The sequence below is a fragment of the Salvelinus alpinus genome, chromosome 19 (genome assembly GCF_045679555.1).
Source record: "Salvelinus alpinus chromosome 19, SLU_Salpinus.1, whole genome shotgun sequence".
Lineage (NCBI taxonomy): Eukaryota > Metazoa > Chordata > Actinopteri > Salmoniformes > Salmonidae > Salvelinus > Salvelinus alpinus.
The window spans coordinates 28212906-28236156 of NC_092104.1; the positions used below are offsets into that span (position 1 = coordinate 28212906).

Consider the following 23251-nt stretch of genomic DNA (forward strand, 5'->3'; position numbering starts at 1 on the left):
ACCTCTCTTTGCTCAATGACAATTACACAACGACCCCGCCCTCTTTGTCGTCCGATTGCGCCTGCTCAGTCCGCCCCTCTGTGCTTTCTCTTTCTCCTTTACTCTGCCCTATTGCGTGAGACCCAGACCGTTCTGAAACTCCGTGCATCGCCCTGCAAACAAGGTAGGGAATTCATAACACCAACAATATTTTAATCTCGGCTAGTGGAGTGATACTGAAATAATATTTTACTTATTTGATTGTTGTTTAGATGGCTCAAAGTGTGGAAGCGAGAGTATAGTGGGGTAGGCTACAGGATAGTAGGGCTTCAGGACAGGGCAGGAGGCCTGACTGTCTGACAACTGCATAAGTCTCAGCACTTTTAGATATTCAGGAAATTACAACATTCGGACAAAGTAGACATCACTAGGCTATGTAGGTTAATTATAGGCTATAAATAAACGGATTAAATAGCTTATAATACATTTGACGCTAACTAGTGAGCATTGCGCACGGTGTTTCACGTTTAGTGACAATTACAGTCTCAGAATTTCAGCAGAATATTAAATTGTAAATCAATTCAATTGTAGATTTTGTGAATTGTAATTTTTTCCCCAATAGTATCTGGTTCTAGCACTATAGATTTTTGCAAACATGAGCAATGCATTGAACTATGAACAATGGAGACCTAGGCTAGCCATCTTTCTATTCCAAAGGGCAATATATATGAGCCCATAAATTACGCCCTATAAAATCTAGTGTCAGTGTTTTTATAAAATGTTTTGTAAATTTGAATTCCCATTAACAGCATGGTTTGTGCCCCAGATACAAAGAGGGTTAGGTTTATCCTCGTGTTGGCACAATGCTCTTTACGCACGCTGGTTCTGATGTAACACGCAGCAATTCAATAATCCATGGACAGAAGGTCGGCCCACAACAGAAATGAAAGTGAATACGATTTGGAATTTCAAGTAGTTGTGAAAAAAAGGTAATCACAGTAAGTGTGGTTGTACGATTGCACAATAGGTGTTTTCCTATTTATAAACCTCTGACAGCCTCTTTGTCGCTCTCCGAAGTTCTGAAATCCAAATGCACCTATGGACAGCAAATAATGATCCAAGCCTTGCTTCTTTTTCTGGTAGTGTCTGAAGCTGTAGGCCTAGTCCTTTTAATAAGCCTGAAGAGAGTAGGCCTATAGCCAGTGATAGTACGTTCAATGGTAAAAGAATGCTGTTAATCACAATCTAGGTTCCTTGGCTACCTATAGTGTTGAGCAGATTAATATATAGCTCCATGTACACAGGCTGAATATCAACCCCAATAGGAAAATGGCTGTCCTGAAATGCCTGGCAGGAATTTACATTTTGGTCATTTAGTAGATGCTCTTATCCAGAGCATCTTACAGGAGCATTTAGCGTTAAGTGTCTTGCTCAAGGGCACATCAGATTTTTCACCTAGTCAGCTCGGGGATTCTAACCAGTGACCTTTCTGCTGGGCTACCTGTTGAGTAGGCCATGTGGTAGCTACAGCTAACCCATGCACCACATGCACCACATTCAGGCTATAAATTCACTAGGTGTAGCCTAGTGAATTTGACTGCCTTCGACCTTATCTCACACGCACACACACGAATAGTTCGCCTAATTTCAGTTCATGTGACAAAACAAGCAAGTGTAGAGAATCATTGTACCATCTAAACCGCTGTGAAATTAATTTTCAATAACCAAAAAGTATTTTCAACTGGTGTACAAAATGGAAAGTAAAAGATGCAAAAATGAAACGTAAGCATAGAAATATTTCACATAGAACAGATCTACCGCTTCATATACTTGCTTTCAATGAGAATTATAGATCTATAACTCACATTTCTATGTGAATTTGGTTAGGTCGCCCAAAAAAGTACATACTGCAGCTTTAAGCCATTTATAAGCAGACCTTAAGTAAAGCATCACCCTCGCCTGTCCCTAGTGTCACGAACCGGCTCATAGCCCGTAACAGAGAGAGACAATAATAATAATATTTATTAACTGAAGTAACCTATATACAATAAACAATGGTGTGTGTGTAGTCAGTAATCAGTAGTGTAAGTGATTGGTTGCGTGCATAGATGTGATAATGAGGGGTGTTGAAATGTGCCCAAACAAACAAACAAAACAGCCACAAAAATGCCATAACCAAAATCCAACAGTGTGTCTGCATGGAGAGAGTCTCCTCAATGAATGGGGCAAAGGTGTGTCCCATTTCGCTGATGACCCTCCCAGCTCCGCCCACCAACATCCTAATAAGGAAAACAAGAGCAAAGAGAAAGAATATGGCAGACAGAGTGGGAGGGTCGTCACACTAGTCTGTCTTCATCACCAAAACAATGTCTCTGGGCTGGCATGATAATAACTTTTGCAGCTGACTGATATCCCCAACAGTGGTGCTTCTTTTGTTTGAATAGCATAAAGACCCAGGAATACAATGGTGAATACTGGCTGTCTGGTATCTACATTTCCCAGGATCCTACTGGATGTGTTATGTTCATCTAGTAATTTGGGCCAGCCATGTTGTTGTCTGAGTGTGCACATGTTTTCCTGTTCTGTGCATAGCTGATTTATGAATGTCCTTGTGACCCCTGGAGCTCAGTGAATGTGTGTTTGACATTTGTTTGGGGGACAGGCTAGTGAAAGGGTCAGAGGAGGTTAGTGAGTGAGAGAGAGAGAGAAAGAGAGAGTGAGGGGGAGTGAGGAAGTCAAGAGAGAGGAAAGTAGGGGTCAATGTTGGTGATAGGAAAGAGTGTGTGTCTATGGTGGTGTGGGTTGAGTAGGAGTGACGAGGTGTGTGTGAGGTTAGGGTAGCAGGAGGTAGAGGGGTAAAGCACCCATTTCAAAATGGCATGGTCATATGAGGCATGGTGTCAAGTCCACCTGGGTTATTTATAGAACAGGGGTCAGGGGGAGAAGGGGAAGGGGGAAGGAGAGGGTGAGGAAGCTGGGAATAAGGGACTGAGTAAGGAGGAATGGAAGTGAGAAGGAGGGGTGTAACTGACAAAGACAGATCCCAAACCGTGCTGGGTATGCAGAATACCCCTTTCATAAAGTCCCTGAGCATAGACAACAGCACTGAGACAGACATAGAGGACAGGATTGCTCTCATCTAATCACTCACATTATGGAGTGAGGTGTGTGTGTGTGTGCGTGTGTGTGTGTGTGTGTGTGTGTGTGTGTGTGTGTGTGTGTGTGTGTGTGTGTGTGTGTGTGTGTGTGTGTGTGTGTGTGTGTGTGTGTGTGTGTGGGTAGTAGTGGGTGAGTGAGTCTAAATTCCCAGTGACACCAGGGTAAACATCCCCACGGAAACATATCATCCACCTCACCGCTGTGTCTCGAAAATCACCAGATGTTCTCGGTACCACAGTAAGGTGTGTGTATGTTACCAGATCATCAAATGTTGTCATAGGTGGTATGTGTTTGTCGTCTATACAGCCATGGGCCCTTTGGGTGATTAACATATCAGCAGTTCTCTACGGGCCATAGAGCACTGCTTTATCAGTGCTGAGGACACACCCTCTGGTTCAGTATTATAGGGTGTCCACCCACTCTGCTCAGAGTGGGTGAAAACGTGCTTTGTTGATGTCATTTAACTTCCTTATGTTATAAAATACATTTTACCAAGACAAATATGATTTCTCATTTTCTGAATCATTCAATGGGGTCTTTCTCTAACATATCATTTAAAGCTGCAATATGTAACTTTTTGGGCGACACGGCCAAATACACACAGAAATGTTAGTTAGATCTGCCATTTTCATTGAAAGCAAATTTAAGAAGCCGTATATATGTTCTAGGTGTGCTATTTCTATGCTTCCTTTGCTTAAGTTTTGTTTTTGTGTCTTTTACTTTTGGTTTTGTACACCAGCTTCAAACAGCTGAAAATACAATATTTTTGGTTTGCACAATATATTTCACAGTGGTTTAGATGGTACATTGATTCTCTACACTATACTTGCTTGTTTTGTCACAAACAGAAATTAGGTGAACTATTAACATAGGGAACATTTAACACTATATCCCAAAAGTTGGATTTCGTAACCTAATACATTCAATAATAAGCACTGAGGTCTGTTGACAGAGCGGTGCAGCTTTCTCGCTGAAACTTTCGAGGATTTGACATTTTGTGGACGTTGTCTTCCAAGTTGTTTCTGCTCATTGCTCCATTTTCACAGAAACATTTGTTTTTGTGAGAAGTCTTCCAAAATGATCAGGAACTTCCTATTAATATGAACAGTGTATACTAAAATATGAAAATACAACAAATCAATATCTATCTTACATCTGTATTGTTTTCTGTCCTCCGGATTTGAGAAGAAAGATGAGGAGTTCAATGGTAAACCTGTCAGGTGCCTTAATTCTTGCACAGCATCCAGTCTAAATGCTATTTTCCTGATTTTTGGCCACTTTTTTTCTCTGGCCTCCATTGATTGAGTCTCCCTAATCTTTACCACCCTACTAGGGTAAAAACACCAACACACAGAGTTACACATGGAAAAAACAAAATATACAGTCAATAACACAATATAAAAAAAAGTTTATATACAGTGTGTGCAAATGAGGTAAGATAAGGTAAGGCAATAAATACGCCGTAGTGGCGGAATAATTACAATTTAGCAATTAAACACTGGAGTGATAGAGACTGGAGTGATAGATGTGCAGAAGCTGAATGTGCAAGTAGAGATACTGGGGTGCAAAGGAGCAAACAAATAAAAAATAAATAACAGTATGAGGATGAGGTCGTTGGATGGGCTATTTACAGATGGACTATGTACAGGTGCAGTGATCTGTGAGCTGCTCTGACAGCTGGTGCTTAAAGTTAGTGAGGGAGATATGAGTCTCCAGCTTCAGTGATTTTTGCAATTCGTTCCAGTCATTGGCAGCAGAGAACTGGAAAGAAAGGCGGCCAAATAAGGAATTTGCTTTGGGGGTGACCAGTGAAATATACCTGCTCAAGCCTGTGCTACAGGTGGGTGCTGCTATGGTGACCAGTGAGCTGAGATAAGGTGGGGCTTTACCTAGCAAAGACTTATAGATGACCAGGAGCCAATGGGTTTGGCGACGAATTTGAAGCGAGGGCCAGCCAACGAGAGCATACAGGTCGCAGTGGTGGGTAGTATATGGGGCTTTGGTGATAAAACGGATGGCACTGTGATAGACTGCATCCAATTTGCTGAGTAGAGTGTTGGAGGCTATTTTGTAAATGACATCGCCGAAGTCAAGGATCGGTAGGATAGTCAGTTTTACAAGGGTATGTTTGGCAGCATGAGTGAAGGATGCTTTGTTGCGAAATAGGAAGCCGATTCTAGATTTAATTTTGGATTGGAGATGCTTAATGTGAGTCTGGAAGGAGAGTTTACAGTCTAACCAGACACCTAGGTATTTGTAGATGTCCACATATTCTAAGTCAGAACCGTGCAGAGTAGTGATGCTGGACGGGCGGGCAGGTGCGGGCAGCGATCGGTTGAAGAGCATGCATTTAGTTTTACTTGCATTTAAGAGCAGTTGGAGGCCATGGAAGGAGAGTTGTATGGCATTGAAGCTCGTCTGGAGGTTAGTTAACACAGTGTCCAAAGAAGGGCCAGAAGTATACAGAATGGTGTCGTCTGTGTAGAGGTGGATCAGAGAATCACCAGCAGCAAGAGCGACATCATTGATGTATACATAATGTGTATACATAATGTGTAAACATAATATATATAATGTGTTCTGTCAAATGTGAAGAGCTCAGAGGAAAGTGACAGCGATATTTTCATTGCATGAGAGGCTTTAGAGTCACTCACAGTGGTGCATTGACTGATGATAACCATGACAGTATAAGGCATGCAACTAAAAGACCGCTTCAGCTATCCTTTCCAAATCCACTACCAACAAAAGGTACAACTCAATATGAAAAACACAAAGATTTCCTGTTCAGTTAAGCCAAAGCAGACCAACCTCACAGTACACCCACCACTAGCATTGTTGTGAAAACAGTGAGAGATTGCATGCCTAAGTCTTCTGTCCTTCCTTGTGCTCTTCCCCACATCTGAAGAGTCATGTCAGACAAAGGAGGAGAGAAGGCGAGACTGGTGAGGAAGGAGGAAGCGAGTCCAGCATCACAGGCCATTCAGAACAAAGGAGCTCCCTGTGCACCATGTTGCCACAAGGGTGAGTGAGAGAGGTGGTGAGAGCAGGAGGTGGGGAGACAAAGATGTCATCAGGGTCCCCTGGACTGTCTCAATAGATTGATCAATCTATCATTCAGATGTTACGGATGTTTAGCACGTATTACAAACACAAGTGTCAGAGAGTACTTAAAGGGATACTTTGGGATTTTGGAAATTAGGCCTTTATCTACATCCCCAGAGTCAGATTAACTTCTGGATACCATATTTATATCTGTGTGCGGTTTGAAGGAAGTTGCTAACTATTGCTACCGCAATTGATAACTAGCTTTAGCACAATGACTGGAAGTCTATGCTGCCCTACCAAGCAAAAAGACAGTAACTGCTCATTTGGTCGAAAATGAGTTAATGTAATTTTTGCTACATTAAATACATGCTTAATCATGTTGACAAGTGTCCTGCCTCTATTGTATTGTGTTTTGGAGAAAATGGAGGTCATGTTAGTAGTAACTGCATAAAGTTACTGTTAAACCAAGGTAAAAAAAAAAAAAAGGTTTTCTCAGTTCCACACTATGAGCAGTTACTGCCTTTTTGCTTGGTAGGGCAGATTGGGTATCTGTTAGCAGCCTCGTGAAACTACCTCTAACTTCCTTCATAATTGACACAGAGACATAAAAATGGTATCCACAATTTCATCTGACTCTGGAAGTAGATAAAGGGCCTCATTGTCAATATCCCGAAGTATCACTTTAAGAAACACTGAGCTTTTTCCCACTCCCTACATTCCTGGTCTCTATTCTTGCCCTGTCCTTGTCTCCATTCCTTCGCAATTATGGATGTGTGAGGACTTGATAGGTAACATGATACGTAACAAGCCACTAATCTGAAAGGGCATATATTCAAGTGGTCATTGAGGAAAATAAACCATGAAAGGAGACAAGGATAGGAAGGTATTAGGAGTGTTGGGACAGCGCCTAGTCACCATCAAGAGCAGAAAGATACACACTGCCAGCAAAGTTACCTCACACACTCACACACACACACACACACACACACACACACACACACACACACACACACACACACACACACACACACACACACACACACACACACACACACACACACACACACACACACACACACCGGTCCTATATCAAAGCAGAGACACAGGGGACCCTGGTGACATTATAAAAGCTAGCATAGTGCAGTTGTGTGCAGTGGGGATAGTTGTTGAACCGGCCAAACTCTGACTTAGGCTTACTGTCGTTCAATAGCGCATAGTGGCATACTAGCGCGAGTGCTGTGACGTATACTGTGATTGCTATATGGCATACATCTTCTTCCACATCTTCTTAAGCTAACAGCTTCAACGCAGGCAGCTAACTACTAACAGCGCTGACTTAGGCAATGAAGTGGCAGGCTTTTAAAGGCACAGTTCACCCCAAAATCAAACAGACTTTGATTTAGGGCAAACTATTCCTTTAATCTTAAGGTGGCTCAAATCAGGCTGTGCCATGTGGTTTCCTATTTAGAGAGATGTTTACCTGGTATACCAGAGGTCAAAAGACAAGCAGTCCCTCCCTCGTAAGAGTCAATCCCATTAAGTTAAACCGTGCTAGCTAGCGGTTTGCTAATAGACTGATGCCGTGAATAAATGGAGTTAAATCAATTGGCTGGGCAAGAATGGGGATGTGGGGGGGAGTGAAAAGCAATATATCACAGGCCCAGTAGACCAGATCAGGGCTACTGTAGCTGGCCCGGCCGTTAGTACTTGACAGTACATTGATTTTACAAAGCACACCTTTATAAAAGAGAATAAGATTCCCAAATTTAGCTCAGTGACAAGGCTCCAACACAACTTTGGAAACTACTTTAGTATGAAGCAATGAATTTATACTAATGTGAATATTATTTAGGACACAGTCAAGGATTGTGTGAGCACCTTACCAAGAGGAAGGCATTAGTGGGCCTGTAGATCCACTAGTTAGTAGACACTGTGTGGTGTATGTTGAAACCTTTCTAGAGCGGCGTGTGGTGTGTGTGACTGTGAATGCATAGATAGATGCTGTGTGGACACTGTGTCTAGTGCTAGATGCTGTGTGGACACTGTGTGTAGGCCTAGATGCTGTGTGGACACTGTGTGTAGGCTTAGATACTGTGTGGACACTGTGTGTAGGCCTAGATACTGTGTGGACACTGTGTATAGGCCTAGATGCTGTGTGGACACTGTAGGCTTAGATGCTGTGTGGACACTGTGTAGGCCTAGATGCTGTGTGGACACTGTGTGTAGGCCTAGATGCTGTGTGTAGTTCTAGATACTGTGTTGACACTGTGTGTAGGCCTAGATGCTGTGTGTAGTTCTAGATGCTGTGTTGACACTGTGTGTAGGCCTAGATGCTGTGTGTAGTTCTAGATGCTGTGTGGACACTGTGTGTAGGCCTAGATGCTGTGTGTGTTTGTTTCAGTTCAAAGCCACACAGCTGTGTTCTGTGTGAAGTCATAGGTAGGTGCTGTGTTGGAACTTTTCTGCGTAGAAGTGTGATGTGTGCTGGAGTGGGGGCTCCGTTTGATCAGCCTTTTGCCTCCTGTGAGTTAAAGAAGTGATGTTGTAGTATCAGAGATGCACCACCCTAACGTGTCCATCTCTCTCCACAGTCGCCATGGCGGTTCCTCCTGCATACTCGGACCTGGGAAAAGCCGCCAAAGACATCTTCGGCAAGGGCTATGGTGAGTCATCAAATCACCCCCTCCACCACCACACACAAGGAGAAAGGGGGGAGACACCTGCATATTTCATGTGTCTGTACGCTTTTAGGATAACTCTAACATCTGTCTCTCGCTCTCTCTCTTTCTCTCACCCTCTGAAACCACAAACCTCAGCTGGTCATCCAGGACTGTGTGACCTCTAGCCTTTGATTTACAACCGTCAGGGGATGGGGGCTGGGACTCTGTGTGTGTGTTTAGACGAGTTTCATCCTCAGTCATAATGAGTTAAACAGTGCCTCGTCATCTTTCTTTCTGACACTCAGATCAACTTTTCTGCAAATGTTCTTGTTTCACAACTGTGAAGCTTGGATGACCCTCATTGAAAACAGTCATGTAGATTATGTATACAACAACGAAGGTCCAAATGTGGTTTGCTCCTCTATTTTGAATATATACAGTATATGATGTATGTCATTTAGCAGATGCTTTTTTATCCAAAGTGACTTTAATCCTGGTGTTGTAAGTGCCTTGCTCTACTAACTGAGCCATACAGGACCATGAATAGAGACATCATTTTTCTCTTCCCCCTCCTTTTCTCTCTAGGCTTTGGAATCGTGAAACTGGACCTAAAGACAAAGGCCCAGAGTGGAGTTGTAAGTACAACCTCTCTCTCTCTCTCTCTCTCTCTCATATTTTAGGAGGGTAATTATTACATTTCGGCTTCACTCGATCCGAGTGACCCATTCATTTGTGTGTTTGCGTGTGTGTGCGTGTAGTCTGGCCCTATAAGCCTCATGTCTAGGCCCTAGCGCCTCAGGGCTGAGCAGGACAATCAAAATGGCTGACTCACTGTCTGTCTGCTGGTGGTGTTTGTGTGTGTCTATCGGAGAGTCTGGCAGACTGTTTAACTCAGCTTGGTACATTACTGTCTATCTGACTAGAATCTCCTTATACGTTAGAACAAAATGGATCCCGCTCACAGCATTGCTGTTCCCTGAAACTGTCAGTTGTCCTCTCTTAAAAGTGTTAGGGGTAGCATTGCTCTGTGCAGGATTATTTAGGTTGGTGTGTGTCATTATCTTCATCTAATTCTCACCTGTACACATGTTGGATATGTATCTTTCCAGTTTGGATAACTAATCTAACTCTCCCTCTGACTAAATTCAATCACCAAGAAGACTTCATGAAATACACTTTACTTGGACTTCTCAAGTCTGAACTCAACCTTATCTTGTAAAATGAGAGATTGTACAGCTCTGATTCACAGTTCAAACACATTGGTGCAGAGTTGGTGTCTCTGGTATACAATATGTAAATGGGCATCTTATCTTCTTTCTGAAAGAGTGGAAAAGTGATTGAGTGTGAATACCTGTGTGTTTCTGACTTAACTCTCTGCCTCTCTATTCCTTTGCCTTTTTTGTGCTTCCTCTCTGGACTTCCATTGTCAGATGGTAAGGGTCTGTGTGTGTGTGTGTGTGTGTGTGTGTGTGTGTGTGTGTGTGTGTGTGTGTGTGTGTGTGTGTGTGTGTGTGTGTGTGTGTGTGTGTGTGTGTGTGTGTGTGTGTGATTGTGTGGAGCAGGCTTTTGCTCCCTGCAGGCTTTCTTGCAGCAGTGTCCCAGCTGATTGATACCATCCCCCCTATACTGCTAAAACTATAACATCATTAACTCCTCTCCATAGACACACACACCTTTAGAGTGGTCTAAGTGTCCAGGTTACTGCTCTATAGGTTACTGGTTACTGATAGGTTACTGGTTACTGGTCAGCCAGTGACTAGATGACTGTCTTGACCAACAAACAGGGTCTCTTCCCTCAGCTCACAGCCTTCTCCTAGCATCCTTTCCCCACTCACCTCTCCATGGATTCCCCCAGTGTCTAACACAGTGGTCATAAACACTAGATTTGGTTCCAGCTCAGCACTAACACACCCGATTCAACTACTAAAGGTCTAGAGGATTAGTTGATTAGTTAAAGGAGGTGTGCTAGGTGGAACAAAAGCCTGGACACTGTCCAGGACCAATGTTGGTGATCACTGCTTCAGGGTATCTACCACTACTCAAAATAGTAGCTACTGGCTATAACCAGTCATGCAAACCTGAGTGGAATTGCTTGGCAGAGATGTGGAAGTGGTGCTCATCTCTTTATTTTTTCTCTCGCTGTTTCTCTCTCTTTATATATATATATCTTTCTCTCTTCAGTGAGGAGTGTGCTAAGCTCTCGTTCAGACTACTCTTCTGTATCAGTTCCCCTTCTCTTTTCTCTCCCTTGCTCCAATTTCTTCTGCTGTGCTCTCTTACTTTTCTGCTATTAACCATCCCTCATCTCCCCTCTCCTTCTCCAACCCCCCTGCCTCCTCTCTCTCCGCCCCTCTCCTTCCTTCTCTCAGGAATTTTCAACCTCAGGCTCCAGTAACACAGACACAGGGAAGGCAGCAGGTAACCTGGAGACCAAGTACAAGGTGAAGGAGCTGGGCCTGAGCTTCACCCAGAAATGGAACACAGACAACACCCTGACCACAGAGGTCTCCATGGAGGACCAGGTGAGTTTGAAACCAGTTTAGCCTAAAACCAGGTTACATTACACTTAACCATCCCCTGATAGCACTTGATATTGACTCATTCAATGAAAACGGGTGTATATACGCAACGTTTGAAAGTCAGTACTATTATTAACCATATTGTTCATATTGTTTTGTGTCTTCTGTTCCACAATATGTGATATACCTCCTCTATCCTGTATGTCTGTAGCTGGCTAAGGGCTTGAAGCTGGCCCTGGACACGTCGTTTGTGCCCAACACTGGGTAAGCTGATCACTCACTGATCAATCTTTACCTCCTTGCCTAATCTTTAGTAGTGCACATGAACATGAAGGATTTTGAAATAATCACAGCACCAGTATAGGCGTAATACGGCCCATAATGTCACATGAAGCCTGACACCCTCTCTACTTTTATCTGGCGCCTTCCTCTCTGTCTGCAGTAAGAAGAGTGCCAAGCTGAAGACTGGCTACAAGCGCGACTTCATCAACTTGGGCTGTGACCTGGACTTTGACATGGCCAGCCCCACGGTCCACGCTGCTGCTGTGCTGGGCTACGAGGGCTGGCTGGCCGGGTACCAGATGGCCTTCGACACAGCCAAGTCTAAACTGGCCCAGAACAACTTTGCCTTGGGATACAAGACTGGGGACTTCCAGCTCCACACCAACGTGTGAGTACCACAACTCCTAACCCTAACCTTCATTTCTACCAATAACCACTACCCCTGAGCCTAACCACTATCCCCAACCCTGACTATAACCTAACCACTATCCCCAACACTGACCCTAACTACTACCCCTAACCACTATCCCCAACCCTGACTATAACCTAACCACTATCCCCAACCTTGACCCTAACTACTACCCCTAACCACTATCCCCAACCCTGACTATAACCTAACCACTATCCCCAACCCTGACCCTAACTACTACCCCTAACCACTATCCCCAACCCTGACCCTAACTACTACCCCTAACCACTGCCCCTGACCCTAACTACTACCCCTAACCACTATCCCCAACCCTGACCTTAACTACTACCCCTAACCACTACGCCTGACCCTAACTACTACCCCTAACCACTACGCCTGACTCTAACTACTACCCCTAACCACTACACCTGACTCTAACTACTACCCCTAACCACTACACTTGACCCTAACTACTACCCCTAACCACTATCCCCAACCCTGACCCTAACTACTACCCCTAACCACTACGCCTGACTCTAACTACTACCCCTAACCACTACACCTGACCCTAACTATTACCCCTAACCACTATCCCCAACCCTGACCCTAACTACTACCCCTAACCACTACACTTGACCCTAACTACTACCCCTAACCACTATCCCCAACCTTGACCCTAACTACTACCCCTAACCACTACGCCTGACTCTAACTACTACCCCTAACCACTACACCTGACCCTAACTACTACCCCTAACCACTACACCTGACCCTAACTACTACCCTTAACCACTACGCCTGACTCTAACTACTACCCCTAACCACTACACCTGACCCTAACTACTACCCCTAACCACTACACCTGACCCTAACTACTACCCCTAACCACTACACCTGACTCTAACTACTACCCCTAACCACTACGCCTGACTCTAACTACTACCCCTAACCACTACACCTGACCCTAACTACTACCCCTAACCACTACACCTGACCCTAACTACTACCCCTAACCACTACACCTGACCCTAACTACTACCCCTAACCACTACGTCTGACCCTAACTACTACCCCTAACCACTACGCCTGACCCTAACCACTACGCCTGACCCTAACTACTATCCCTAACCACTACGCCTGACCCTAACCACTACGCCTGACTCTAACTACTATCCCTAACCACTACGTCTGACCCTAACTACTACCCCTAACCACTACGCCTGACCCTAACCACTACGCCTGACCCTAACTACTACCCCTAACCACTACGCCTGACCCTAACCACTACGCCTGACTCTAACTACTACCCCTAACCACTACGCCTGACCCTAACTACTACCCCTAACCACTACGCCTGACCCTAACCACTACGCCTGACCCTAACTACTACCCCTAACCACTACACCTGACCCTAACTACTACCCCTAACCACTACGCCTGACCCTAACTACTACCCCTAACCACTACGTCTGACCCTAACTACTACCCATAACCACTACGTCTGACCCTAACTACTACCCCTAACCACTACGCCTGACCCTAACTACTACCCCTAACCACTACGCCTGACCCTAACTACTACCCCTAACCACTACGCCTGACCCTAACCACTACGCCTGACCCTAACTACTACCCCTAACCACTACGCCTGACCCTAACCACTACGCCTGACCCTAACTACTACCCCTAACCACTACGCCTGACCCTAACCACTACGCCTGACCCTAACCACTACCCCTAACCACTACGCCTGACCCTAACTACTACCCCTAACCACTACGCCTGACCCTAACTACTACCCCTAACCACTACGCCTGACCCTAACCACTACGCCTGACCCTAACTACTACCCCTAACCACTACGCCTGACCCTAACCACTACGCCTGACCCTAACTACTACCCCTAACCACTACGCCTGACCCTAACCACTACGCCTGACCCTAACCACTACCCCTAACCACTACGCCTGACCCTAACTACTACCCCTAACCACTACGCCTGACCCTAACTACTACCCCTAACCACTACGCCTGACCCTAACCACTACGCCTGACCCTAACTACTACCCCTAACCACTACGCCTGACCCTAACTACTACCCCTAACCACTACGCCCGACCCTAACCACTACGCCTGACCCTAACTACTACCCCTAACCACTACGCCTGACCCTAACTACTACCCCTAACCACTATGCCCAACCCTGACTCTAACCTAACCATTGACCGGCAGAGGTTGCTTTCTGTGTTACATTTGCCAACTGACCAGTCATGATCCACCAGAAGTTGATTTAAAAGCTATGTAGCACCGTACTGAATAAGTCCATGGTGTTTTGTCCTCTCAGTAACGATGGTACAGAGTTCGGCGGCTCCATCTACCAGAAGGTGAACTGCCACCTGGAAACAGCCATCAACCTGGCCTGGACGGCCGGCAGCAACAACACACGCTTCGGCATCGGAGCCAAATACCAGCTGGACAAGGACGCTTCCCTGTCTGTGTGTACCACAACCACACATACATAACCACACAGAACCACATACCTGTCCATAATGCCAGGACTAGAACCACACAACCAGCCAAATGCGTGCTTGTCTCACCTCTGTGTCTGTCTGTCTCCCCCTGCAGGCCAAAGTCAATAACGCCAGTCTAATTGGAGTCGGCTACACACAGGCCCTCCGGCCAGGTAACTCAAATCACCTTAACCTTTACATGTATCTACCAGATGCCGAGCTACATCTGTCTATATCTACAAACCTTGACTATTAGTACCAGAGGAGTTGGGTAGAAGAAAGGAAATAGGTTATGTCTACTATATAGACTGAACAAAAATATAAACGCAACATGTAAAGTGTTGGTCCCATGTTTCATGAGCTGAAATAAAAGATCCCAGAAATGTTCCATATGCACAAAAAGCTTATTTCTCAGAAATTTTGTGCACAAATTTGTTTACATCCATGTTAGTGAGCCAAGATAATATATCCACCTGACAGGTGTGGCATATCAATAATATGATTAAACAGCATGATCATTACACAGGTGCACCTTGTGCTGGGGAACATAAAAGGCCACTAGAAAATGTGCAGTTTTGTCACACGACACAATGCCACAGATTGTGTCAAGGAAGTTTTGAGGGAGAGTGCAATTGGCATGCTGACTGCAGTAATGTCCACCAGAGCTGTTGCCTGAAAATGTAATGTTAATTTTTCTACCATAAGCCACCTTCAACGTCCTTTTCGAGAATTTGGCAGTATGTCCAACCGGCCTCACAACTGCAGACCATTTGATGGCGTCGTGTGGGTGAGCGGTTTGCTGATGTCAACGTTGTGAACGGAGTGCCCCATGGTGGCAGTGGGGTTATGGTATTGGCAGGCATAAGCTACAGACAATGAACACAATTGCATTTTATTGAATGCATAGAGATACCGTGACGAGATGCTGAGGCCCATTGTCGTGCCATTCATCCACCACCACCATCTCATGTTTCAGCACAGTGTCGACCTGTCATTCAGGGCAGGTGGGGCAGAGTCCCAGTAAGGCAGCTCTAAAATGCAGGTGTTTCAGCCTAGTTCAGTGCTTTCTGTGGTGTTGGCGCTGCCAGCGGAAAATACGGAGCGTAGGGGTTGGTAATGTTCTCTAGTTGCGCCGTGATTTGCTCAGTGTTCTGTCACTCATAGGGACACTACATCACCGCAAAATCTACAGGGAGAGTTCGGAAGTTCAAGCCCCTTGGGTGCTACCATAGAGTTACATTCACCTAATACCTTTTTTGCACTATTGGTTAGAGCCTGTAAGTAAGCATTTCACTGTAAGGTCTACACCTGTTGTATTCGGCGCACGTGACAAATAAACTTTGATTTGAAGTGCTCTAGGTCATTGGCCACAGATAAAATGATGTCAAATCACGTTATATCTACCGTAGCTTTGATTGTACCGATCATGTCAACATCATACTTTCAAAATCTTAGCTAGCAAGCTAGACAGGCAGTCATCATCATGAATCACGTTGACAATCTACTGGCAAATCCTTTTCAATCTTTGTCATATGAAGAGAAATTACAGATAAAACGTATCGGTGCTCATCGGCCATTGGACATGAACATTACACAACAAGTTGAAAATCTCAAATTCAACAATGAGTGGTTTTGAAGGAATCAGTGGCTAACTGCAAGCATTGCAAAGCAATCACTAGCCTGATATACAGTGGAGTGGGTGTGTGGTCCTGGGTTTAAGGGTCTCTTTTCCAAGCTTAAAAGGATAACCATTCACATGCCATGGGCCAGAAAAGGTTGAATACATTGGCCATGCTGTCAATCCAGCATGACTTCTGCTGCCTTCAAAACAACTGGGAAATCTCAGACTTCAGTGAGTTCAAGACAACTGGGAACTTGAAAAAAACTACCTCTGACTAGGAAAATGTGTTTTGTATGGTCATCCAACTCGGAATTCCAAGTCGGGAACTCGGGCCTCTTTCTACAGGTCCGACCTGAAGATCATTGACATCATGATTCGACCTTGTTTTTTTCCCAGAGTTCCCATTTGTCTTGAAAGCACTATTAATCCAGAGAATGCCAGACTTTGATGACAAAGTTTTATGACAAAATTTGCCCACAAGGATCGCCACGCCACCTTCCTGTTCAAGTGAGCACAGCACAACAAGGTGAGACCAAACATTTATTGTATGCTGATGCTGCTGCATACATTTTGGGGCTCCCGAGTGGCGCAGCATCGTCCGGGTTAGGGTTAAGGGCTAAGGCACTGCATCTCAGTGCTAGAGGCATCACTACAGACCCTGGTTCAATTCCAGGCTGTATCACAACCGGCCGTGATTGGGAATCCCATAGGGCAGCGCACAATTGGCCCAGCATCGTCCGGGTTAGGGTTTGCCCAGGGTAGGCTGTCATTGTAAATAAGAATTTGTAGCCTATAGCTTGTTTTAGAGAAATGTAGTCATCTAATATTGTAAGAGCTTGTCTGCTTATATGCCCCCTTTATTTATCCTTCGGTTCTGACTTTGTGTACAGGGATAATACTGTAAGAATGGCCCATGTTCCGAATTCTGTCACTGTACATTTCAAAAGTGCTGAACAAATAGTTATATTGACTACGTCTGTTTTAGCTCGCTCATTAATGTCTTAATCGAAATGACGGATTGTCTCTTATCCGCTCGTCGTCCCCTTATGCCACAGTTTGTACATCTCAATTGTCAGTAGTAACCAGATTTTTAAGCAAGTCAGCCATATCAGCTATTCTTTTTTAAAGGCAGTAAATGGGTCTGAATGAACTGTTTCGCTGCCAGACAAGGCTCCGCTGATAGCCAGGTGTAGCCTGGTGGTAAGGATTCACTCCATGGTGCTGAAAAGAAAGCTCTGCTGTTGGGAAAGCGCTAACAGTTTGTGGGCACCATTATAGTGCAATTAATCTATTGCATCTAAGAAAATGTTTTTGAGTTTGCCCCAAGATGTACATGCTAAAATCACCACTGTTTCAACATTATCATATTTTACCTTTATTTAACTAGGCAAGTCAGTTAATAAGAACAAATTATTATTTTCAATTACAGCCTAGGAACAGTGGGTTAACTGCCTTGTTCAGGGGCAGAACGACAGATTTGTACCTTGTCAGCTCGGGGATTTGATCTTGCAACCTTTCGGTTACTAGTCCAATGCTCTAACCACTAGGCTACCCTGCCGCACCATAATGCAAGGCCCCATGTCGCATGGATCTGTACACAGTTCCTGGAAGCTGAAAATGTCCCAGTTCTTCCATGGCCTCCATACTCACTAGACATGTCACCCATTGAGCAGGCTTTGGATGCTCTGGATCGACATGTACGACAGCGTATTCCAGTTCCCACCATTATCCAACAACTTCGCACAGCTATTGAAGAAGAGTGGGACAACATTGGGTCACACTGCATGTAGCAAATCATGGTCACACCAGATACTGACTGGTTTTCTGATCCACCCCCCTAATCTATTTTAAAGATATCTGTGATCCACAGATGCATATCTGTATTCCCAGTCATGTGAAATCCATAGATTAGGGCCTAATGATTTTGTTTCAATTGACTGATTTCCTTATATGAACTGTAACTTAGTAAAATCTTTGATATTATATTTTTGTTCAGTATATATTTTTGCTCAGTATATATGAAAGGAGCAGTACTTTCTGTGTTAAGACTGGTCTCTCTCTCTAGGAGTGAAGCTGACTCTCTCAGCTCTGATCGATGCGAAAAACTTCAATGCAGGCGGTCACAAGGTTGGCATGGGCTTTGAGCTGGAGGCATAAGGATGGAGGGAAGAGGAGGAGAAGGGGATGAGAGAAGAGAAGGAAAAGAGCATCAATGACACCTGACACATCTCCACCTCTGTATGCCACACACACACCTTCCGAGTCTTTTGGCCATAACCCTGCAGCCCTTAGCACCCTCTGAGACCTCCAGTACTGTTGAGAACCCAGTTGTTTTTTTGGTTCAGCATCTCTCTGTATCATCTCCTTAGCAATACCAGTACGTAAAGAAACATTACAAACCCCATTCACCAGATAGTACACTACTTATGACTACTTCATATAGGGCTCTGGTCCAAAGTGGTGTAATATATGGAGAATATGGTCACAAGTCAACCTTGTGTTCCACTTCCTCCCCAAAAGCAGACATTTCTCCTTTTCTTTGTGAGATGGGATCGTAAGCATCTTTTTAGTAGGGTTTTATTGTGTGGTATAATTTCACTTTGCCTGAGATCATGTATTTAATTTACTTTTGACTTGAATGAGATTGACAGTAGACTTTGTCTATGTGTGGTACATTCTATCGAGTCTATCAAAGCCAGTAGGGAGTTGTTTTGAAGGAACAACTTATTTAAACATGTCATGATGTTCCCCTGTACCAGACATATATAGACCTTTACAGGCCTTTCTGTGGGCGGATGATCACTTTCAGTGACACATAAACAGGGACACAATGATACGAGCATACTAGAATAAAATGGGTAGTTTAGAACTCTATTAAAAATAGGCGACTGGTTGATTTTCTTTTTCCAAATTCTCTTCTTGTGGTTCAGAGTTTTGAGAAGACAGAGGCATGTGTGGGTATTTTCCAAACCTCTTTGTCATGTTTCTTTTTTGTCTTTTCATCTTTGAATTCTATCTACCACATTATGTAATGTTGTGTCTGTGCTGTGCTTGGAAGAGGGAAGGTTGTTGATAGTTGAAACCTCAAACTGACTTTAAGGAATAAAGAAGATTGTCAAACACTTTGAGTGTCCTGTATTCAAAATTATTACATATCTTTGTTTAAAGTCATGGTAGTAATGTCATGTCACCATCATATGTCGAGCACTCTTATCGATCTGTGGTGGTTGAAGTTTAATTCAACCAGATACACGTACTTACACATAATAATAGACCACAGTTAAATCAAGTAAAATACAGAAAAATAAAACAACCAATTAATATACTGCAATAAATGTTGAAATATCAATTATTTAAAAATGTTAACAATTAAAAATAAGTATATACACAAAAACAGAGGATATTCTGCATCAGCCTTAGTAATGTACATAGAGATCCAGCATAAGGCATCATAAAATATACAGTTTCAAACCAAAAAATCCCCAAAAGCCCAGTTCTAACTGTTATAGAATGCAGGGTTCTCCCCAGGATTTTTTAATAAGGTTGTGATTTTTGTGTTTTTTAACACCTGTAACTGCAATTTCCTGCAATCTAGACCCAGAAATTGCCCTATATGATAACAAATAGAGTAAAAATATATATGTTTTTACATAGTGGCACAGCAAGTTCACAATGGGGCCTCTTTTACATTCTTTGGGGAGAACCGTGAGAATGGTAACTGAATATAAAAGCTACAGCTAAAACCTTGGTCAGAGAATATTTTGTGGCAAGCATAAAAAACATTTGAAAGATTAGGAATCATCACCAGGGGCCAGACCAGACTTTTCTAGAACAAGTACCACCAGGACTTTAGTCAAGAGGACAACCAGTGGGATTACTGGTTTTGATTGGACCAGGCCACTGGTTTAAATACAGCTATGCCAGTGGTCAACATAATTTTCCTCATTCAAACCTACACCCTTTAGAGCAGGATTAAAGATGACTCCAATACACCAGGGTATAGATTACAGCGGTGTTGCACATGTTAATGTCGGCATGCCAATGAGCCTGGAAAATATAAATGTTGGCTCAATCCATTATTTTTGGGGCACCCCCAAGAGTCAATGTCAAATTGTGCGATGCAATCTGTTGCAGTAAGTCTTCCCCACCACACAGCGGCAGCAGAGGACCACAGCAGGGGGTCTGGAATGGGACAGCTCTTCTGTTTGACATCAGTTTGAGACAGAATCGTCCCTTAACCTCAGGTCTAACTCCAATCCTTAACATGACAATTAGGGGGATGACATCATATCTGACCCTGTATCAGTAACTAGGGGAAACCCCTGCCTCCTCCGAGGGAACCAGTAGAGTCAGGAAAGATCAGAGGAAAGGTCCTGTCCTTCACTCAGCCACGTCCACTCTCGCAGCAACTAGGAGACAAAGACAGCCAGAGAGGGTTGTATGTTATTACAACCCTGTGTGTGTGTGAGAGTGTGTGTGTGTGTGTGTGTGTGTGTGTGTGTGTGTGTGTGTGTGTGTGTGTGTGTGTGTGTGTGTGTGTGTGTGTGTGTGTGTGTGTGTACCTGCATATCGCTTTCAGACTCCTGGATGGTCTCCTGTATCAGACTCTGTAGTCGACTCTCAAACGTCCTGCTCTCCTCGATCACCAACAGAGACTCATCCCTGAAACACACACACATGCAAGCAGTCTCAGACACACTTCAAATACACACATTATTAACACACAAAACACCAACTCACTACAGAGAAGAGCACACCATCATAAACACATCCGTCTGCCTGCCTGCCTGCCTGCCTGCCTGCCTGTCTACCTGAAGGAGGTGTGTGTGGTTGTGTGTGTGAGTGGGTGGGTGGGTGTACTCACAGCTGCTGTAGGCTGGGTCTGGGGGTCAGTAGAGGGGGAACAGAGGAGGAAGAGCGTCCCCCATCCACAGGACTCCCACTCACCGGGCTGCGCACCTTACTCTGAATAACAACCAAGGATACACACTGATCAGGAGTGTGTGTGTGTATGTGTGTCCGTGTTTCTGTATCCATTTGTGTGTGCACTTACACAGGCTACTTTCAGCAGGTTCCATAGTTCCCTCTGCCGTCTCTCCTGTAGATTCATTAGGACCTGTTCACTCTCAGCCATCCTCTGTACCACGCCCTCTACACGGGGTAGCAGCTCCATTACACGCTGACGACACACCACCGTCTTACTGCAACACAAACACACACACGTCGTACTGCAGGGAGAGTGAAAACGCAAATGTGTGTATATGGAACGGCACCTGAGGTGTGTGTAGACTAGTGTGTGTGTGTGTGTGTGTGTGTGTGTGTGTGTGTGTGTGTGTGTGTGTGTGTGTGTGTGTGTGTGTGTGTGTGTATGGACACCTGAGGTGTGTGTAGACTAGTGTGTGTGTGTGCATGGACACCTGAGGTGTGTGTAGACTAGTGTGTGTGTGTGTGCATGGACACCTGAGGTGTGTGTAGACTAGTGTGTGTGTGTGTGTGTGTGCATGAACACCTGAGGTGTGTGTAGACTAGTGTGTGTGTGTGCATGGACACCTGAGGTGTGTGTAGACTAGTGTGTGTGTGCATGGACACCTGAGGTGTGTGTAGACTAGTGTGTGTGTGTGCATGGACACCTGAGGTGTGTGTAGAAGTCTTTGAGTTTCCTCTCGTAGAACTGAACTGCCTGGACCACCAGACGTACTACCTCTTGACTGTCCCCCCCACACCTCTGGTCTGGAGAGAGGGAGGGGAGGGAGGGAATAGGAACAGAGACAGACAGGGGGAGGGAGAGAGCGGGAGAAGGGAGCGAGGAAGTTTTCCAGTCTATAATGACATGTTCTCAGAATCACAAGTAGACAGCAGAAGTCTATACTGTGATGGTAAATGGTGATGAATGGAGAAGTGGTAAACCAACCTCTGGGTTTCTCTTTCAGCTTACGGAACAACTCCAAGGCCTTCCCCTCACTGTGGCCGAAAGAGGATAGAGGAGAGAGGGAGCAGTTCATGTTTTATCTCACTAATGGCCAGGCATCAGCTGCTAGGGGGAAACTGGATAGATGCATTTCTAGATCTTGTTCTGGATTAAAGACTGGTCTATTGAGATGTTTCTGTCTGTCTCTTACAGTGTGTCCAGGGCCTCTCCACTCCTCCACGGTTGTCTCTGGAGGTCCACGATGTCTGTCTGGAGGAGCATCATCTCCTCGTCCAGCTCTGTCACCCTCTCTGCCTGCAACACAAACACATTTACACACACATACACACAAACAAAACACAAACACACATGTAGGAAGGCAGGCACGCACACTTACCTGGCCACAGCTGACTGCAGTCTGCTCCATCTCCCTCCACACACCCAGCAGCTTTTCAGAGGCTAGAGACAGAACACCTTACATTACACTAGACTAGTACTATAGTGTGGAATATATACTGAGTGTATTAAACATTAGGAACACCTTCCTAATATTGAGTTGCACCCCCTTTTGCCCTCAGAAGAGCCTCAATTCATCAGGGCATGAACTCTACAAGGTGTCAAAAGCATTCCATAGGGATGCTGGCCCATTTTGTCATACATACACAATCCATGTCTTAATTGTCTCAATAATTTAAAATCCTGTAGCCCTTTACTGCAGTCAATGACCAAAAGCATTATGTTATACTTCAGTCTTCTGTGATGCACACTACCGTTCAAAAGTTTGGGGTCACTTAGAAATGTCCTTGTTTTTGAATGAAAAACCAATTTTTTGTCCATTAAAATAACATCAAATTGATCAGAATTACAGTGTAGGCATTGTTAATGTTGTAAATGACTATTGTAGCAGGAAACGGCCTTTTAAAATGATAAACTTGGATTAGCTAACAGAACATGTCATTGGAACACAGGAGTGATGGTTGCTGATAATGGGTCTCTGTACGCCTATGTAGATATTCCATTACAAAATCAGCCGTTTCCAGCTACAATAGTCATTTACAACATTAACAATGTCTACACTGTATTTCTGATTAATTTGATGTTTTTTTAATGGACATTTTTTTCTTCTTTTCTTTCAAAAACAAGGACATTTCTAAGTGAC

The 23251-nt window shown here is 44.3% G+C and overlaps 2 protein-coding genes across 7 annotated transcripts in view; one reads left to right on the plus strand and one right to left on the minus strand.

Moving 5' to 3' along the window:
* On the plus strand, positions 1 to 19306 carry LOC139545232 (voltage-dependent anion-selective channel protein 2-like). 2 transcript variants are annotated; one of them, XM_071352771.1, is made up of 10 exons: positions 50 to 163; positions 6044 to 6159; positions 8775 to 8846; positions 9429 to 9478; positions 11213 to 11365; positions 11574 to 11626; positions 11805 to 12032; positions 14398 to 14548; positions 14679 to 14736; positions 18250 to 19306. In XM_071352771.1, exons 2-10 carry the CDS (start codon positions 6048 to 6050, stop codon positions 18339 to 18341), a joined length of 969 nt encoding a protein of 322 aa, XP_071208872.1. In that variant the 5' UTR covers positions 50 to 163; positions 6044 to 6047; the 3' UTR covers positions 18342 to 19306. The 2 variants fall into 2 exon arrangements, with proteins under 2 accessions (XP_071208871.1, XP_071208872.1); XM_071352770.1 differs by lacking the exon at positions 6044 to 6159 and having other exon boundaries at positions 1 to 163.
* Positions 19303 to 23251, minus strand: part of ikbkb (inhibitor of nuclear factor kappa B kinase subunit beta) — a 26044-nt gene continuing 22095 nt past the window's right edge. For 4 of the 5 annotated variants that reach the window (XM_071352765.1, XM_071352767.1, XM_071352766.1 and 1 more), the window contains exons 15-22: positions 22490 to 22551; positions 22304 to 22407; positions 22096 to 22145; positions 21815 to 21914; positions 21238 to 21385; positions 21049 to 21149; positions 20747 to 20846; positions 19303 to 20593 (exon numbers count right to left, since the gene is read on the minus strand). In XM_071352765.1, coding sequence (XP_071208866.1) covers positions 20534 to 20593; positions 20747 to 20846; positions 21049 to 21149; positions 21238 to 21385; positions 21815 to 21914; positions 22096 to 22145; positions 22304 to 22407; positions 22490 to 22551 — 725 coding nt within the window. In that variant the 3' untranslated portion in view covers positions 19303 to 20533. The remainder of the gene's footprint in view (positions 20594 to 20746; positions 20847 to 21048; positions 21150 to 21237; positions 21386 to 21814; positions 21915 to 22095; positions 22146 to 22303; positions 22408 to 22489; positions 22552 to 23251) is intronic. The other variant, XM_071352769.1, reaches the window with a different exon arrangement.